Here is a 20,957-nt window from a genome sequence, read left to right as displayed (position 1 = left end):
GATTGGCAGAAATATTTCACAGAGTTATAAAGGATCAGAGTGGCCTCTTATTCTGAGAATCTGAAATGACTAATACTATTAATAATTACAAATAAGTCATAAATAATTTGGGTTGTAAAACATTATAACAGGTCATAGAATTAGTAGGAAAAAACCTTTTTCAATTGTATGATTCAAACGTGAAACAATCTATGACTCTCCTAAAAATGGCTTGCTTAATACCAAAATGCCAAATGGTTGGCCAGGAGGATAAATTAATGACTAGTTCATTGACTTTGACAGAGGAATTATTCGAGAAGCATCTAATTGAAATTTCAGAACCATGCTGAACATGGGTAACATAAAGACTGGGCAGCAGCGGGCAATTTCACCGGCTAGGTGGGGCCGAGGTAGGCACAGGAGGGGAGGGCCGTGGGAAGGAACGTTCCTCTCTGTCTGCCCTCCCTCTCGGCCTGTTTACCACGGCGCTCCAGCCCCCTCTCTGCGCCTTTATTCAGTGTTTCTTCTACCTGTGCCTTCCTTCCTCCACCTCTGCTCGTAAACATCCTACTCCTCTTGTCAAGGCCTGGCTCAAATGTCACCCACTCAGGACAGCCTAATGCCCCGGAACCACCCCGCAGCTTCCTGAGCTGTGGTCTGCAGGTGTTTCCTTATGGGCGGAATAAATTTCAGGTCCCATTCTTACATGCTTGGCTGTTTTTCAAGCATGCAGAGATGCTATGGTGATGAATGCGGTGTTGCGACCCATGGGTTCATAAACTTTACTGATATGAATGAAGGCTGGGTTGGGAGCACTTGAACAGAGCGAGGACGCCTGCAAGGCTGGGGCTGGAGGGGCTGGGCTGGGAGCCCGACTCCGCCACACACTAGCTTTGGAATCCGGGCGAGTTACTGAATCTCTGCCTCCGTTCCCTTATCTGTAAAATGGAGATCATAACAGCAATCACTTCTTGCGATTATGGTGAGGAATAAATGAGTTTACTATATTCAAAGTGCTTAGAACTCTGGAAGTGGCACTCCAGAAGGACCCTAACTGTAGCTGTCACTGTACCTGCTGGCGTTGTCATTGCTTCCGACTCCCCAACACTAAAGCAGCAGTTTCATCATGAGGACCCCATGCTGTTTTTTGAGGTCGAAGTGGGATCCGCCTCCAGACTGGGACCCACTGTGCTCTTTGCTCCTGCCTCTCTTAGGACGTTTGTCATGTTTTCCCTTCTGTCTCAGCATCTGTGACACGCCTCATATCCTTCTACTTGTAAAATCATGTCGTCTTCTTTGAATCCTCCCAGCCCTTGTACTCAGCAGAAGCAGAATAAATGCTCATGGAATGGATAAACAATTGTGGAGCAGAGCTAGAGCTCAGGCACTTTACTTCAAAGAGTAATATGGAAGGAATGGAGAGATCACCATTTAATACTCCCCACGTATTTTCGAAATCCGGAGCCTTTTATCAACACAGCTTGAAGTACACTTTTTGGTTTTAAAGGTGGAGAGCCAGAGGCCTGGGTAAAATGTGCTCCTGATGTTTCATTTTAAAACAACTTGATCATTACTTCCTTTCAAGGCTTCTTTTGGAAAACAAATAATAATAATAGTGAAGGGTGCAATCTTTTTCCATCCTATATGGATATACCGGAGCCACAGAGATTTAGGGAAGAGAGAACAGTTTAATTCAGGCCATGAGAATGGTCGTGGTTAGGCCTGGCTCAGCCCCAGATAACAGAAATCTTGGCACAGGAGTTGGGCGTTGGCAGTTTTAAGTGTTTCTATAGTCAACTCTAGATCAGTCGTGCTAACGGAGGAATAGGATAGGATTGTAGCAAACATAAAACACTCTGAAGTTAGTTTATATCTGGCTTTGGAAAGCATCGTGTACACAGACGCACCACCCTTGCTGTAGCTTTGCCTCCTCTCAGCAGGACCTGTTCTAGGAGCCCTGAAGCAAGCTGGGCTGGAGTATGAATTCTCTGGATTGCAGAGGATAATGCACCAAGCAGACAATCCCCTCTCAGACACTAGCCTCATGAGTGCAGAACTCCTTGGTCCCTACAAGAGCTCCACTGTCGTGCTTGGGAAGGAAGCACTTGGTAAATATTTTTTAATGATCAAATGAGTGAGTGTGTGAGCAAGTGAGTGAATAATCTGAGCATTTAAGAGGACTGTTGATAAACAATCACAGATGAGCCTGCCTGCTTTTCCTCTGAGTGACGTTAGGTGTGGTGTGTTTGTTGAGTTGTGGGGGCCCCAGACAGAATTGAGAACCATAGAATATTATCCTATTGGATTCCTGAGAGCCGTCTAAGGCCTGTTGTCTGGGAACAGACGAACTGCTTTTTCTGTCCAGGGTCAGATAGTACGTATTTGTGACTTTGCAGTCTATAAGGTCTCGGTTCCAACTACTCAGTTCTGCTGCTGTAGCACAAAAGTAGCCATAGGCGATACATAAACGAATGAGCATGCCTGTGTTGTAATAAAATGTTACATATGAAAACAGGTGGTGGGCCAGGTTTGGCCCAAGGGCTGCAGTTTGCCAATCCCACTCTTGTGGACCCCCTGATTTTGGAGAAAACTGAGGCAATTGGAAGTCGAGTAACCTCCCCAAGTACACATAAGTGGCTAATGTTGGAGTTGGGGCTAGAAATCCAGATTTAGTGACTCTAAGCCAAAATGTTAGGCTTTCCTATCAAAGGAAAATCCATTTATCCATTGATTCAAGCATTCACTGACAGTCTGTATGTGTCAGGCACGGTACTAGGCCCGGGGTATTACTAGAGTAAACCAGGGCAACGTGGCTTTGCTGTTTGAGAGCTTACAGCAGAGAGCAGGTGAGGCAGAAGCCATTAGAATTCAGCGTAAGAAGTGCTACAACGGGACGAGGGGGATGAGGGCAGTATCGGAATACAGAGGCACCACCACAGGGCAAGAGGCAAAGTTTCCTCTGCCTTGTGTCCGAGAAGCTTCCACGAGAAGGTCCAGGCCCCTAAAAGGACTGGCGTGCTCCCATCACGACTGTGATCACCTCCTCCCAATTTCCTCAGTTTAATTCTCCCCTGAAACCATGTATTCCCGCCATGCGGTGGACCCCGAAGTGCACAGCTGATTCGATTAGTGGGAGCATGGATTATCTCTACTGACCTCTGATCTTTCCAGTTAAGAAGTTCTTTGAGTTCACGATCTGATCCATGTCTGACCGGATCGTCCCCTCCAGGCCCTTTGTCAGAGTCCTGCATTCCTCCTTCAAAGCACTTAATCCTTCCGAAACTTGTTGCTGAACCAGGTTGTAGGCCTCCTCGAGGAGCTGCAGCAGAGAACAGCAACACATAAATCGGGGCTCTGTCAAACACAAGCGGTGGCGGAGTCGAGCAGAGGGAGGGGCCCTCATCACAGGCTGTCATAACATAAACAAAACTGCACACGCGCCCTAATTTTTCTTTCAAAGTTGGAGTCTGTTTGAATTAGTCATCATGGAAGTGAGACCGAGCAGGCCCGAGGTAGGTATTCCTCCACCCAGGGAAGGAATCATTAAAAACAACAAATGCCCTGAAAGAAAAGGGAAGGGGACGTTCATTTCGAGTAGCCCGGTTGCAGCGCGCAATGGTCACTTACACAGAGCCAGGTCCGCTTTCTGTCGTTCTTCTTCCCCTTCATTTTCGGCAGCAGGTCTGTCTGGAGCGTTGGCAGGAGCTCCTCCATCACCAGGTTGCTCAGCACCTGCAGCGCGGAAGAGAGCCCCAGAGTCGGTGGATGGTGACACATAGATCCGAACATCAGGCCCACTCAAGATGTCCCCGTCCTGGGCTCAATGAACTCTGCAGGTTAATCCTTTAACCCGGTTCTGAGGCCACAGAAATCCCAACTAAGACAAATGTTAGAGGGTAGACATCCTTAAACACCCACGAGGAACAGTAATATCTGTGGACATCCTCCCCTTGCTGTTTTCCCAATGTAAACAACAAATTTCTGAAATTTAACCTCCTCCTGTTCCAACTAGAAGAACCTGGTGTATTTAGGGTAACGGGAAATTTCAGTAGCAAAACTGTGAGTGGAGTGTCAGGCTTGGTTTGGGGGCCTCGAATCCTAGTCTGTATCCTCTGGGACTATCATCCTCCTCAAGTCCCCTGATGATCTAAGAGTCTTCATGCTCTTTGTCCCTACTGTCCCCTGAGCCCCCTTCCATCCTCTTTAATGTTTGGAAAAAGAAGGGGGGAGCAGTGTGGAAGGAGGGGTGAGGACCACCCCACACTGGCCCGGACAGAAAGCGGAAGGTGCTACAGACACCTAGTGAAGTGGGTGCATTTTTGCTAACTCTGCACTTCTGGTGACCGTACAGTTTGAAATACTATTTTTAATTGAATTTTATAAAAATGCAGAATTTTGTTCTATAATTGTTTAAAGCTGTGTTGGTAGCACACAGAACATTTCATTGCTGTTTTTTGAGGAAGGGGCATATGTCAGTAACAGAATGTGTCTGAAGCTGAACTGATGGGGGGGGAACCCCTTTCCCTTCTAGTTTTGAGAAACGTCCTCTTGGTTCCCAGGAGGAAGGATTCCCTGACGTTGACATACACAGCCGCCTGGGCACAAATGCCTTGCGGTGTGGAAAAACTGAGATTTGTTTTTATGTCCTCGTCTCCCTTTCCTCCTTCAGCATAAACTTAATTCCTTTAAACTAGGACACCTGTTAGGACCTGACCCCCCAACACTGGCGAGCAGTAGGACAAGCAGTCTGGACTTTCCAGTCATGCCACAAAGATGGCAGCCCTCAGAAGAGCAGCAGTCCTTGTTTCAGGTTGTGGGTCTGCAGATTGATAATTCTGCCATTTTCATTTCGTCTCCTGAAAGAGTCAGCTCAGGAAAAGCTGTCCAACAACGTGCTACGTGTGAAACGTCAGCCCTCATTGTAATCAAGAGGGGAATCAAATGAAGACGTCACTGGGTTTTCTGTGGCTTTCCGACTTGGGCAGTCCATTGACGAAGGGAGTTGGAAAGTTTGTTGCATACTATTGACAACTGTCTGTCCATGTCCTGCCTAAAATACCATGACTGTTTATACAAAGCATCTTTCATAAAGCTAAATACAGTTTGAAAGAAGAAAAAGAAAAAGAAGGGAGTAACAAATATTTGGAACTACTGGACATGTGTGAGCTGAGCAGAATATGGGGGGTGTCTGAAATTTTCAGGGGCTTTTTAAAAATTTGTTCCCAAATCTCTCCCCAAATTTTGCTTAGATCAATTAAAATGTTTCTCATGGATCTGAGCAGCATTCTATACATCCACTTGTTCCAATGCTCGTGTGGCACTGGCCCTTCCTTCTGTACCCCTGGCCCTGAACTGCAAAAGCTTTGCTGTTCACGTTCACTTCAAAAGACCGTGAGTCTTTTGGGTCCCACAGCTCAGCCTTCAATAGTAGGTTCAGACTGGGATTTACAAAAGGGCAAGCGTAGTTTTAGGAATGGAAGCAGGCAGAAAAGTCGAGAATCGCTCAAGACATCTGTTTGATGAGTTCGAAATAATATTTGTTCAAAATAATTGACCTCCTCCTTCTCACGTCTCATAAAAATTCAAATTACGCTTTGGGAATTAAGGAAGATTTTCTCTGAGGTCATTGGTCAGCCTCATGCTAGTGGAAATACGCATGAGCTCACTAGATCTTGCCTTTCGCCTGGGCTCTGCTACAGCAGGGTGTGATGCTTCGGCTGAACCAAACAGGGCCCTCCCAGGGTGGAGGTGGACGAGTCGTCCAGTCCTGCTGTGCCTGTGGGTCCCTGGGAGAGAAGGCTGCTCAGGTCAGTGCAGCAAGAAGGGCTCCGGTCATGTGCGATGTGCATCTGCCTGGTGTGGCACAGGTTACAATGGGGCTGGCATTTCCACTAGCCCTGGTAATTCACTGGCGGGGATGTTTTCGCCTGTCTTCACCGTTCTCTGGGGGCCGTCCAGAGATGAGTCACCAGTTTCTGAGCCAAGTAAGAGGAACTTGACATGTGAAAAACTCCATGGAAGTGAGCAGGCCTAACAATTAGATTGAGTAGGTAGTTAATAATCCACAGACCCCATCCTGCTCAATGGGATAAGCTCTTGTTCGGAACACGTCTGCCCCCAGTGTGGCGTGCAGAGCGTGAGCCTCGAAGGAAGGAGACTGATGCCAGAACTCCAGATCGATGGGTGGAAAAATATTTAACTCGAGAGTCACAATAATTGTCCTAATTTATCTTTTTTGCAGAGTTTGGTTTGAATTCGGGCATAAGTGGGAAACGGGTTTGAAAAGATGAAAATGTTATATACAGAGGCCAAAGAAAAAGAACATTCCATTTGGGTGGGCTTACAGTTTTCTTCTAGTCTTTCCCACACAGTGTTCCAAGAAATTTGGTTCTATTTTACAACTTGGGGAATTGAAAAGGAACTATGTCTGGAGAAAAAAGAAGGGGTTGGGAATGGGTTGCAAGGGTCGGGTGGGGAGAAGGCTTAGGCTTAGATACAGGGCAGGCAGGGCCTCTGGGTGCTGAGACCCAGCTGCGTCTCATCCCAACAGTGTCACCCTTGCCCTCTAACCTTCGGCCCCACGTCACTCCACCCTGACTTTGTGAGGTCCCTCCCAGGCCCGGAGCTCACTCTGGGACCCCCTACCGTGGTCAGCTCTCCACAAGCAGAGTCCTAAGCTCATGGGCTCTTCTAGGGAAAGTAGCTCATCTAACAGATAAATCGTAATATTGAAGGAGTTTCCTCACCTCCTCCCCTCAGAACAGGATCCACTGAGTTTTACCATAAGGGACCTAAAAATATCACTTTGTTTAAAAAAAAAAAAAAAAAAAAAAAGAGGAGGTGTTGTATAAATTTAACCACTGGGATGTGGAGATTTTTAACTTCTATCACACATATAAGAAGCCAAACATGTCATTAGGTTGATCGAGACTAACAAACCCAGGCTCTCCCCCTGAAGGCCGCACCACAGTGTTTCCTTTCAGATGTGGAGGCTGAGAGGGAGGCGTGAGCCCCAGAGAGCCTCCCCCTTCCTGAGGCGGCCCCACCATCTGGCCAGGCTGCTGGCGCCCTGCCCTTGTGTCCCTGAGTGGCTGTGCGGGGAGAGAATCTATTTAAAGGGGGTCACACTCCACATGGTTCAATGACAGACAACTCTGGAACACAGGGATGAGGCCTATAACATGTGGATGGTTTCTTGTCTTGAAACTGCTCTGTTGTGCGGGAATTACGAGCTATTCTCTCATCCACCTGGCTACTGTAAAGACAAATAACAAATATACCAAATCATTGTAGGTACTTCACATTTTGCAAAGCACCTTCCCTCATAATCTCATTTGCTACGTTTATATTGACAAGTAGAAAATATGTTGATGTTTTTACTGGTGTACAAATATTTTCACCTTAACAGTCTGTCAGGCAAGTTATTCTGAGATATTTGCTTTGCCTGGACACTTGCCTAAAATAACCGCTGCCATGAGGCCCACCATACTTGCTGTGTGAGTCATTACTATGCAGATAGTACTGTAATAAGGGCGAAAACCTTCCGAACACAGGCCGCTGGGGTAGAGGGGTTCAGGACAGTGTTATGATTAAGCTCATAGCAGACAGAAAGAAAAATGCAAATAAACCCCAGTGCTTTAAACAAAAGATGTCATTTTCTCAAACTCAGTTATGCCACGCCATTTTCTTTAATTACCTGGTAGCTTTTCTGGGCCCCCAACCTCTTTTTTCTGAGTCTTAGAGTAGATACTGCTTTACTGTGAAGCTCCATGTCTTAGAACTTATGGCGAACCTTAATCTTTACCTGGCCCCATACGGGGAAGTTTTTGGAATCTATTTCCTTTTACCAGCTTCTCCAAGCTAGTTCAAAATGCATTTCTGTCACAGACCCGCTTTGTGACTTCAGCCAACCTCTCTGAATGTTCTTTCTCTCACCTGGAGGGTGTTGGACAAATAACCCAGCACTCACATTTTGCGAGTCTGAGATTTCACCAAAGATACTCAAATTCCTGGGGGAGCAAAACGTCTCATGGGGTCACTTGATAACTCCAGCTTTTGCTGATCTCTTTTTTGTTTTTTGTTTTGTCTTCCCACTTAACAATATTTTTTATGCTGCAGAATTAGGGCCTTATTCTGACTGCTTTGCACTAATGCTTTATGATATGGATGTATGTCCAGACCCACATACCCTCACACACATACGCTGCCTTATCTTCTGGTGCTTTCTATGTCTGTCTTGCCTCACCACAATGGCAAGGGATGAGTCGTTTAGTTCTCTTATAACTTAGAGCACTTAGCACATGCAGCCTACAGCAAAAATCACAAAGTAAACAAAGCGCAACAAACTCAATGCTCAACTCCCAGAGAGGATTTATTAAGTACCTGTTTTCAATGTTCTCATGAAGGAACAGGATTTGATGTAAGATTTCAAGCTAAAGAAAAAAATGCAGCAAGTGGCACAGCTGAATGGAAGGAGCTAAATAAATGTGTCACTTAGCATCTTCCCATGGTTGTGCTGATCTTTGCTGGGTGGGAGACACAAGCCGCCATTTCCTTTGCCATTTATCCCCTTAGCCTGTGCCCCTGAAACAGTCAGCCTCCTCCACGGGGCAGGGACCACTCTGTCTGGTCCATCTCTGGATCACTAGCCCGCAGCAAAGCGCCTGGCATACGGCAGGCACTCAATAAATAGTTGTTGAATGAATAAAACTGGGCAAGTCACCTAACTGTCATATGGCTCCCTCAGTTTTCTCATTTACAAAATGGAAATAATAGTATCTGCCCTCCCCACCTCATAAGATTGGTAAAACAAACAGAGTTAGGATTTGAACATTATAAAGTATCAGAAAAAGGCATTTGAATACTGGTCTATGTATGAAATAAGTTCGTTTATGTGGCAGGCCAATCAGTGTTAAACGCTTTAGCCTCCTCTTCTTATGGTTTTGTTTTTCTTTTTGGCATAAGTACAGTAAGTCTTTAGTCCTCTCAGATTTATAAATGAAATTTGCTTCTCCAAAATATCAGGAACCAAGAATTGGTTAAAGTTCTGGAATAAGTCTCAGGTTGGGAAAAGATTAGTTTAGAATTTACCAATAAAAGGACAAGATTATGATGGTAAACATGTGTTTTCATACGGTAAAACAATCAAGAACAGCTCCATCATCATGAGAAAATGGTTTTGGCTTTAGATGTTTAATGACCAAACAGAGACAAGGCACCATCTTACATGTTCCAAATATTTTTCTCTAACAACAAATTTCCCCAGTCCCCAAAAGAGGTGCCCTGGAGACGTGGCAAAAAAAAAAAGAATAGCGTTCTTGGACACTGTGTTCCTCTAATTAAGTAAGGCTCATACCCAGCCTCCTCTTCTGGGCTGAATCAGCCATGTGATTGGTGTCACCATGGAGGCCAGCGTCACATCGGAAAACACAGTTTCCTTGGGAGATTTGTAGCACTATCCCTGGCACCAAGCCGACTGAGGTGCTTAGGCCATGACCAGCATTTAATCAGGATAATGGCAAATTATAATATACCATGGAGGACAGAAAACTAAAAGTTAAATAAAACATATAGAAAACTGTCTAATACTTTTAAAAATTTGTTTCCATTCATCACTTCATTTACATAGCATTCAGTAGATAAAGACAGCTGTGTGCCAAATGCTTGTCCAATTGCATCTCATTTAATTTTCACAACCCTGCAAGGTAAATATTATTATTCCTATTTTTCTCAGAGGGGTCATCTGAGACTAAAAGAGGTTAAATAACTTGGCAAGATTTAAGTCCAAGTCTGCTGACCCTAAAGCCCCGCCACACGCTTTGCACTATCCCTCACGATTCACATTTGTTTTTAGTCTGGAAGCATAAGATCATTTGAAAGAATCATTCTTTTTTTAAAAAATGGTAGACGCTGCTCTTTGCACTGCCGTTGCAGTGTTTTTGGCTGCCCTATTTAGCGCCTAGTTTGGCTGTCTTTGTCGTGGGTGCCTAGTATTAGCTTGCTGAGCAATGCTTCCAGACAATGAGAAGGACGGCCTTTGGAACCACATCTTTTATTCTTGTAACTTTTTTTTATTTGATCATTTATTAAAATGACCCTGACTTCCTACCACTCGGACAGAGACAGGATCCAAAATTCTGAGCCATGTGTCACCTGGATTTCGTCCCCTGTGATCATTTCCCATGCGCCGTAGTGACCCTTCTCCTGTCGGAAGAATTGCACAGCTTCCAGGAAGGCTTGGGCTTCAAATGTCGTCTGCTTCATGTAATCTGAAGGAAAGATGAAGGGGGATTTAGCAAAGTAAAACATTTCATTTTACGTTTTTCCGTGGTTCTTCAAGTGTGATGTTGAAGGCATGGAATTATGAGACGTAGAAAAAGGTAAGCGAGTACTGAAGTCAAAGTTCACTGGCAGGTGTACATCATCATATTGCTTGTTCGCTGTCCTAGGTAATTAATTCTGCCACTTACTGGGCATAGTGGCTAGGACTAGCTGCAGGTCCATCTCCTTTCTTTCTCTTGTAAATGCTTTCCCATCCAGCCCCACGCACTGGGTGACTTTCTGCTATCGACTCGAACACCTCACTCAGGTAGACCATCCCTTAACAGCATCTCTTGTGTTCAAAGTAACCCCTCCCAGTTTCCCAAACAAAACTCTAATTTCTTTGTGACTTAATATCAGCTTTCTGTCAAAAGGACATCAATATAATATGCAAATTTATGCACATGAAAGCCAATAATTGCTAACATTTTAGCAGAATACTGTTCATTTCAGCACTTCACATATTTCATTGAAACCTCACAGACCCCTCTGAGGAGAGTATTATCATCATCCCCATTTTGCAGATGAGAAGAGGAAGCACAGAAAATGAATGAATTGCCTAAGGTCATATAGCTAGTGAGTGGCAGAGCCAGGACGTGAATTCAAGTAGTCTGACTTCAGAGCCTGCTGCTAACCACTACACACTATATTGCTTCCCATACTAGTTTTATGGGCTTGCCCTTCCAAACATACTGGATTTTAAAAGGTGTCATATCTGAGAGGTATACAGAACTAAAAGTAGAACTACCATTTGATCCAGCCATACTACTACTAGGTATCTACCCAGAGGAAAAAAAGGCATTCTATAAAATAAAGACATCTGCACTCAAATGTTTATAGCAGCACAATTCACAATCGCAAAGATGTGGAAACAACCCAAGTGCCCATCGATCCATGAGTGGATTAATAAAATGTGGTATAGGTATACCATGGAGTTCTACTCAGCCATAAAAAATGGTGAACTAGCACCTCTTGTATTATCCTGGTTGGAGCTAGAGCCCATTCTTCTAAGTGAAGTATCACAAGAATGGAAAAACAAACACTACATGTATTCACCATTAAATTGGTACTAATTGATCAAAACTTACACACACATAGAAAAGTAACATTCATTGGTGCTGGGAAGGTGGGGAGGGGGTGGAAGGGATAGGTGAACTCACACCTAACGAGTGAGATGCACAGTGTCTGGGGGATGGGCACGCTTGTAGCTCTGACTGGGGCAGTGCAAAGGCAATTTATGTAACCAAAGTGTTTGTACCTCCGTAATACTCTGAAATAAAAATAAACATAATAGTAAAAAAAATCTGAGAGGTAATATCCTGCCATAAGGAATGAATATCTAACGGTGGGTTTTCAGGTGTGGTGGAGGGAGCTGGGGCTGAATGGCCTTCTCAGAATTCCATAAATCACACAACGCATGCAGTGTCTTCATTTCTAACATAAATTAGCTCTTGGGGGAAATAGTGACAATAGGATTATAGAAATCTTAGTGCAGAAATAAACTTTAGAAATAATCTAATCAAACAATAAAGAAATCAAGGGGAAATAAAGTGGGAAACGTGAAGTGAGTGAAGGTCCAAGTTTCCTGCCTCTCCCTCCATAGGGCATGGAGCTCTCCATGCAATCTGCGTTTATAGGGCAATGTTAGATTGATCAGTTGATGACGGCTGATTCTCGGGAGCAGGGCGCAGGGAGAAGGAGGGACCATCACAGCTTTACACAGTGGGATTACTCAGTCAATGACTAGATGGTTGATGTGGGACTCAACAGAACTAAACAAGAATCAATCTGCTCTGAAAGAAGACAATCGATTAATAGATTGTGGATGACTCTTTTGAGATTGGCTTACTAGTTCATAAGCCTTAGGAACTTGGAAAAGAGAAAATACAATTCAAGGCATATCTTCTACAAGGGTTCAAGCACAATTCTTCACAGTGAGGATACGATGAAGCCCAGAAACTCCACTCTCAAAAATTTAAAAAATAACTGACATTTCTAATATTAACACAGGGAGTTGGTCAAAATCCATATCAGAAAAAGGGCACATCCCAAGAATCCGGTTTTTAAATTGAAGTATTTTTTCCTTGTTATTTTTTTTTTTGGCTTTGCAACTGATTTAGTGTTTAATCTTAGAGGTTTGGAAAACAGAAATTAAGGTCTTGCTATAAAATTGACAACACCATCGGTAGTGTTCTCCTCGCAAGGAGATTGTGATATGGGGCTCAGTACACTGGGACGACTTTACCAACTGAGATGGAAACTGTAATCACTACATTGGGATTCAAGATTGACTCATGTTCTCTTATTTTTAACAGCTGTTTTCATTTCCATCCTGAGAAAACAAAGAGATGGAAGAAAATATGGTACTGTATTTGGATAGAGCAAATATGGCCAGATCCTCGAGCCAGGGAATGAAGTTTTAAATTCTTCACGTCCTTACAAGAAACATACATTTATTTATTTCTTCCCCTGCTGACCTCAGGAGAAAGCGTTTGAAATCCTGTCTGTTAACTTCTATATCTCTATCGAAGCAAACGATGACTCTCCCACGAATGGTTGCATTTGCAAAGATCCTTGGAAAAAAATAACTGAAGAAATGGAACTTGGAGACAATGATTTGAGCATCAGTGAGAAGTCAAAGAAGGAATAGAAGGCGAGCTAGAGGGTACCAGTAGTAGAAGTGAGGCGCCTTACTAAAGACAGAGAAGAAAAGTATTAGTAGTCGAATGAACCACCAAGAAATTATAGTCTTTCAACAATGAAGCCTCAGAGAGTGACAGCCTGGATCTGAATTCTGGACTCCTTACCATTAAGAAAAACTTAAACTGAATTTTAACTATTCCCTTTCCATAGGGGAAAAATGATCTAATCTACTGATTCAGCATTAGATTTTCAGCTTATAAACTGATTAAATAAATTAGTTTATATAATGTTTTTAGAACAGAGTCCCCACCCAGTAAGTTGCTTTATGGATATTTGTTCTTATGGTTGTCAGCGAAGCTCAAAAGCAACTGCCAGAACATTAAGCAAATAAAGAACAAAAGTTTGCTTTGTGAAAGATAGAATTATACTGTAATGGTAATATGACCTTCATTTCTTCTAAGTTGTTTGCAAAGGCATTGCTGAACTCAGCCAGAGTGTACAGGTGTTTGGGAGAACCCAGATTATCGGATATTTGATCAACTTCCTGCGACAGATCTCATGGGAACAAACTCCAGGTTCACAATCACTGGCTCTCCTGCCAACATGCAAATTGAGTTTAGTTCAGTGGCCCCCAGAATCAACAATAGTTTTTGGTTTTTAAGCCTTTTTGCAAGCAGACTTTTAAAAAAGGCAGATGTCATCCCAAACTCTGTATTTCTGGCATGCCGTAATTACGAGGATGCCCGAGGAGACTGATGGGCTGGGAAGGGGCTTGACATTAGTGAATTCAGCTCCTGCATTTCATAGATGAGGAAACTGCAGCAAGAAATGGTTAACTTCTTAGCTGAAGGTCACACAGCTGGTCAGTATCAGAGCCAAGAGTTGAGAGTTTGTCTCTGGCGTGTCTTGAGCGGCCTTGGCATTCATGCTCACTTAAATCACAGACTATGAGACTTGGAAGTGATCTCAAAGGTCACCAGCCAAAGCTCTCGCTCACGTTGGGATCCCTCAGAATCCCAGGGAGACATTTGTGCCGCCCCAGCTTGAATATTTCCAGTGACAGGAAGCTCACAATTTAATGAAATAGTTCTTTCCATCACTGAACTGCTCTGAATTTTCCTTCTATTGAGCCAAAATGTGTTTCCACGAACTCTCTCTCTCATTAATCTCATTTCTCTCTTTCAGAGCAAAATAGACAAGTTTACTCCTTTTCCATATGGTAGCTCTAAAAAACAGCAATCACCTGAATACCCTTATTTTCCTTCAACCGTTCTTTAAACAACTTATCTTTTGGATCTTTTTAATTCGGCCCTCCCTTTTCCTTCCTTCCCTCAGTGATCCAGTCTAATTTATCAGTATAAACTTGGCCCCTACAACTGAATACAATACACTGTGCATTGTCTGACTAGTGTAAATCACATAAAGCAGAAAGATATTTTTCTGCTTCTGATCTCTAACCCAGCGGTCCCCAACCTTTTGACACCAGGGACCGGTTTCATGGAAGACAATTTTCCTACAGACGGGGCTGTGGGGTTGGTTTCGGGATGATTCAAGCGTATTATATTTATTGTGCACTTTATTTCTATTATTATTACATTGTAATATATAATGAAATAATCATACAACTCACCATAACGCAGAATCAGTGGGAGCCCTGAGTTTGTTTTCCTGCAATTAAATGGTCCCATCTGGGGGTGCTGGGAGACAGTGACTGATCTGACAGGAGGCGGGGCTCGGGTGCTGATGCCAGCGATGGGGAACAACTGTAAATACAGACGAAGCTTCCCTCACCCTGCTGCTCGCCTCCTGCTGTGCGGCCCACTTTCTAACAGGCCACGGACTGGTACCAGTCTGTGGTCCAGAGGTTGGGGACTACAGCTCTACCCTGTTTTTTGATATACCCACGTTGTCATAATGTTGACTCATATCTTCCTTGTAGTCAAATAAAATCCCTGTACCTTTTTCATATAAAACTCTTGCCAATCTAAGCCTCTCCTAACCTGTACTTTTGCTTTTGACTTTGAAGGACGTAGTTTAACACTATGCCTATTAAATTACAACGTACTGTGATCAGCCCGGCGTCCCAAAGCCTGCCAAAGTCATCTTAAAATTATAATTCTGTCTCCAACTCCCTTTCACCTCAGCATCATTTGGAAATCTGGTAAGCTTGCCTTCTGCGTTTCTGGCCAAATTCCTGATTAAAACATTCACCAGATCAGGGGCAGGGAAAGAGGCCTGGGGAACCCGAGGCATTTTAGGAGACATGTGGGGGACACATCTTGGCCATTCATTCAAGAATCACATCCTCAGGACCGAGAAATGTCTAGGAAAGCACTATTCTCTTTAGTCTCTCCCGATTTCCTCATCCGTGCAGCTGCATGGAAAACTCATATTTGGGAAACATAATTAAGGATTTTGCAAGGGAAGGAAAAATTCTCTAGGCCTCTTGGGGACAGTTACTCAGAGGGCAAACCAGAAAGAAATCACTTTTGGTTTTTTCCACTTATACAGATTTACAACAAGTCAACTGAAACACCGAAGCGCCGAGGCCCGTGGAGTCGTTCTAGGTTTTGACTCTGGCTGCTGCGTCGGGACTCCCTGACTCAAGCTGAGTTTGGAGGCTGCCTTGTTATTTTATTTTATCCGTAAACTGCGCCAAGTCTTGTTAGCCGATCTGCCTGGGGATCTGTGAAGGTTATGTAACAGCATTACTCACCATGCTGCTATGGGGCTCATGGCACTGATGTGCACTTGTAAGCTGTCTCCAGCTTCAGTGCGAAGGCACCTTTCCTAGGAGGGCTGCAGTGAGCCTGTCTGCCCTTGTTTCTTTTAGAGCAAAGGAGAAGGGGCACAGAGGAAGGTCGCCAACGTTTACTGAGTCCCTACCATGGAGTAGGAACCTTGTGAGACGTTTACACACACTGCGTCTTATAATCTTTCCAACATCAAGTAGGAATTAATATCCCCACTTTACAAAGGACAAGAAAACTAAATTTCAGGTAGGTTAAATCGCTTCTTTAAGCTAGTGTGTGGTCCACCAAGGCTCGCACCTCCAAAGTCCTGTTATAACGCTCTATGGTTTAATGTCTTAAAACTTTTTATTTTGAAATAATTTTAGAGTCACATACTGTTGTAAGAAAAAAATAGAGATCCAATATACCCTTCACCCAGTTTCCCTCAAAAGGATCATTCTGCAACACTATAGTATAATATCACAAACATGAAATCAACATTGATGCGGTACAACCTTCTTATTCAGATTTCACCAGTTTTACAGGCACTCCTCTGTGTGTGTGTGTGTGTGTGTGTGTGTGTGTGGTGGTTTAAGTTTAAAGTTATTGTAAAAAGGGACTTTCCTCCTCATTAGAATCATATAATTCCAGAGTTTGATCATAGATTAGGGATCATCTAGTCCAAATCTCTCATTTTACAAGTGAACCGATTGAGGGCCAGACAGAATACGACATGACATTACTAAAAATAAAACAAAAGAAAACCCCCTCACTGGAATTAACAGTGAATGGTGTCCATTCAAATGAGGTGGTAATAGAGTTTTAATTTTTATTTAAAAACTTATGTATACATGACCCACCTAAGCAAATATTTATTCTATATTATAAATGATAACTCATAGGAACTAGTCCCAGGAACTTAGAAGAAACTGGTAAACTACCAGGGCCCCCGAACTATATTTTGTAAACTCTTAGACTAAGATATTAATCTACTGACCAAATCATATTGTGTTAATGAACACAGACCTACTAGGAAGAGAGGAGAAATATGCCCCCCAAAAATGAAAATGTATACTGCAGATGCAGAAACCCAAGGATGACTTATAGTGGTGTTGCTCTAGGTGAAAATACAGATACAAGAACTCACTCAGAGGATAGAAAACTACTCAAATAAATGGAAGAAAGGTGTTTCTAATGAAGACATTGTTTTGAGAAAAATTTTTAACCACACAGAAAAATACTGCATGCCTCTCCAGCTAAAAGCAGTGAAGCTCATGAATTCTTGACTTGTCAATAAATATTAAAAGACCGTCAACAGAAGAAAGGAAGTGGTGATTAGTAGAACAAGTAAAGACAGACTAACCTCATTTCCTTTAGATAGATGTACTAGATTGGTAGATTAGAAGGCTGTTATAGACATCCTGTATGCAGATTTTAGCAAGGCAATCATTAAATCATGTCTTGCATGATTTTGATTGACACACTGAAGAAGTTTAGATTGACTGATAATGCAAATAAACATAAATAGTTAAACAATCTAAATGATAGGTGCTGGTTAAAGGACTGGTTATTAACATCATAGAAGAAATCTCCAGGGCACCACCCTCAAAATATTTTCAATTACTTGGAAAAGAATGTGTTTGCATGTATGCACATATATATATACATTATAGTTACTAAATTTTATTTACCTACTATAGGCCAAGCACTGAGTTAGGCCCTGAGGATACAAAGCTGAAAAAAAAAATGGCTTTTAACTTCAAGTTCCTAACAGTCTAGTGGATGACAGAATCAGCATCCAAAATGAAGCATAGTGTGGATAAAATAACCTAGCACCTAAGTCCAAAAACACAACCATAAAAGTATATGATATGAGCCTGATACATAATGGGCATGCAAAAAAAGATTGGTAAATAAATAGATTGAATGAATAAAGGTACCAAAAAAAAAAAAAGACACCAAAATCCTGGAGTTTCACTTAACAAAGCAGGTAAGTCGGGGCCTCGAAAATGTGAACTATAACAAGGACAAGGATGGTCATATATGGATTCTGAGATACGGTCCTCTGAGCTTATCATTCCAAACCTGTAGCTCATGCTGAGCACCAGAATATTTTACAAACATTTTTAAAATAAAGGAAAAAAGTGGAATACTTCTGAAGAAGATCAAGTGAATGATGAATCTCAAAGCCTTGGAAAGAAAAAACCTAGAAAAGAGGGGGGTTTTATCTATGTGAAGATCTGTAATGTAAAAAAGGACTTAATTTGTTCTACGTGGATTCAGATGCTACAGCCAGGATTATGCAGAGTAGAGCGTGGCAGATTTTGACTCACTATAAGGAACAAATTTCTAACATTTAGGCTTATCTTAGTGTTAAGTACGGGCCAACAGGGTGTCAAAAGTTCCCCTAGAGAGGAAGTGCTCCATCAGGGCTGAGTTACCTTCTAGAAGGTGTACAGACTTGCTCAAATCCCTCTATTACATACTCTCATGGCACCCCATGCCTCTCCACCACAGCACTTACGACAATTATAATTTTAGTTATTAGTTTGTGATCATGAGAGATGCATCTTCCCCTAGACTCTAAGCTCCAGAAGGACAGGGGGCTACTGTTTGTATTCACCATGGCATCCCCAATCCCTAGTACATGGACTTATTAAATATCTGAAGAAGGAAAGAAAGGAGGGAGGGAGAGAGGAAAAAGGAAGCGATTAACACACTAGAAGAAATGCTGGATTAAATCTCCTATAAAGTTCCTACCAATCTGAAATCTCATGTTTACAAACGAAACCCAAGTGTTGCAATGTGTTATGTTGCCTTAATGAGTTCCTGCCCACTGTTGTAAAGAGCTACTGAAAGCAACTGTTGTGCCCTCCCCCAGTGCTTGTCAGACTTCTCTGAGCACCAAGAAGAATTTGCATTTCTAACAAGCTCCCAGGCGATGCTAATTCTGCAGGCCAGGAACGCACTCTGAGGACCACTCCTCTACCCAGCTTCAGGGGAGCGGTTCTCGAACGCCAGAATCCCCCGTGGTGCTTATTAAAAATTCCATTCTTGATCTTGCCTCAAAGATTCTGAATTTAGCAGGTCTGGAATTGGATTCAGGAATCTGCATTGAAACAGGCTTTTCAGGTGATGCTGTTGCACGTGGTTTACGGATCACATTTGAGGAAAAAAAAAATGACACAGAAGAAAGAGATATGGTAGAAGACCACGACTCTTGAATGCTGAGGGTCTTGATGGCTTTGTCCCCTCACTAATAGGTTAAGAATGGGGACACCCTCTGTCAACTGTTCACCCACTTAACACACATGAACCCTTGTGCTTAATCAAAGTGATGTTTAAGTATAGTACTACAATGAAGCTTTATAAAAAATATGTGGATAAGGAGATAAGACTTCGGGCAGGTTCATAAAGATACCATTCCAAACACCTGGAACTCTAGGTGTTGCACGGGAGAGCCCCTCCCGCTCCTTTCAGGAGCATCATCATTGTTTAGATATAAATCCTCAGATGTAACCCTGGTTGACCTCATTTTCCCTTTTTTAGTACCCACTGGATGTGTGCATGATGTCTTGTGTGTGGCAGCCTTCCTTTCTCTAGCGTGAATGATCTCAGTTCCCTTCACCCGAAGTTTTTTTCAAAGCCTTAAAAAAACAAAAATGACCCATGCTCCAGTCTATTCCAAAAAGCAAGGATGGTGTCATCAGACCCCTGATAAGGTAGGAGAGAATATTTCTTTCTTTCTGAATGCCATCAAAATACTCTGTGCCCTGAAGATGTGATTCATCGAACATGATTTCCATGGGTTCAAAAGAGTTAATCCGTCACCCTAGCTGCCTTAGCTACCTGGGCAGAGTCAGGCCAAGAGAACAATTGCACAATTATTTCCTATCTGCCCAGGACAAATCTATATGGCTGTGTATGGATAGATTTGTATTCTAAGACAGTGAGTGCAGAAGTGTCTCCCAATCCCCTGGTAACTATTTGTGGAAATGCTGCTGAAATGACCTCAGGAGAAGAAAAATTACACACTGAAACCTAAGCAAAACAAATGAAAATGATCTAATATCCTCTTTAAAATGTGAATTTAAAAAGTGTCCAACACATAATGTTTTACAGGCAGTTGTGGCAATGCACACACTCGGGTAATGTTTCAGCTCAGACCACAGAAACTGGGTCATGTGCCTCTCGGTGACATTGTGGCGAGCTGTGTGGCTTGCTCTCCACAGGCAAAAATTCACCACACAACCTGGACACAATTTAAAGCAAGCTCGAATTTTCAAGCAAATAGGAAAGATGCTCCTCTAGTTGTAGACTTGTCCTTCGTTTCTGATGATACTCTGTCTCATTCCCAGAAATGGCTGCTAACAAATGGGTCTAGGTATAATTTGTCACTGTAGCACACAAAAATATTAGGGAAATTCTTGACCAATTCTATGGATAACTTTCATCTTGTGAAATCAGAACACCTTCCTCTTACCAACATCCATGAGAGCAAACTTCCTGCAAGCAAAGGCAGACAGTGAAATGACTTCGCCGGGGTCACACTAGAAAACAAATTGCTGAATTCGATGCCATTAATTGGCATCACTTCATTGTAGCCTCGCCTGACAAACCCACAGAGTACAGCACTGTCTGATGATGCTCTCTGGGGATATTTTACTCATCATGACCAATGATTAATATAAATATAATAGCATCTACCTTGAACTTGTCAGAGGATTTTACAGTTTATAACATCTCATTTGATTCTTACAGCAATCTCATGAGACAAGTAAGCCAGAGGTAATCATTCCTGATATAAAATGAAAGAAAACTGAAATCAAAGAAGTTTATGTCATTTCCCAAGGTCATGTGAATAAATAATTCATTTTACCAGGTCATCAAATAAGAATAAGAATTATAGGTGGAGTATAATTTCTAGTCCCATCAAAAAGGACCCAACGTGACTCAAAACTTCTAACTACAGCAGTCTACTCTTGTCTAGGAAAATATATCTCAGGTTCCTTATCTGTAACCTTTTCTCAAAGACCTAAAAAATTAAATTGACTCATGCTCCATTCTCTTCCTAAGAGGTAGGGATGGCAACCACCGACTCCTGGAAACCCATCACCCTGCCCTGATTCGGAAGGTGGGAACACTGGCTAATTTCATGGTCCCCTCCCTAGGTTTGGAGGGGCAACATACAATTTCATCCTCAGGTTCTCAGGCACCAGATCATTTTTTCTTTAATGGGAACTTCAGCAGTCGTGTACCAATAAAAATAGTGTCTAGGCCGGG

General features: G+C 42.7%; 1 protein-coding gene across 1 annotated transcript in view; it reads right to left on the bottom strand.

Moving 5' to 3' along the window:
• Nucleotides 1-20,957, bottom strand: part of FAM129A (family with sequence similarity 129, member A) — a 92,142-nt gene that overhangs the window by 18,096 nt on the left and 53,089 nt on the right. The window contains 3 exon segments of the mRNA XM_012640005.1: nucleotides 3,136-3,298; nucleotides 3,607-3,711; nucleotides 10,132-10,247. Coding sequence (XP_012495459.1) covers nucleotides 3,136-3,298; nucleotides 3,607-3,711; nucleotides 10,132-10,247 — 384 coding nt within the window.

This window comes from Propithecus coquereli, unplaced genomic scaffold (assembly GCF_000956105.1).
Source record: "Propithecus coquereli isolate 6110/MARCELLA unplaced genomic scaffold, Pcoq_1.0 Scaffold146, whole genome shotgun sequence".
NCBI classification, from domain to species: Eukaryota; Metazoa; Chordata; class Mammalia; order Primates; family Indriidae; genus Propithecus; species Propithecus coquereli.
Note: the sequence above shows the minus strand (reverse complement) of the source record. Positions and strands in the feature narration are given on the sequence as shown.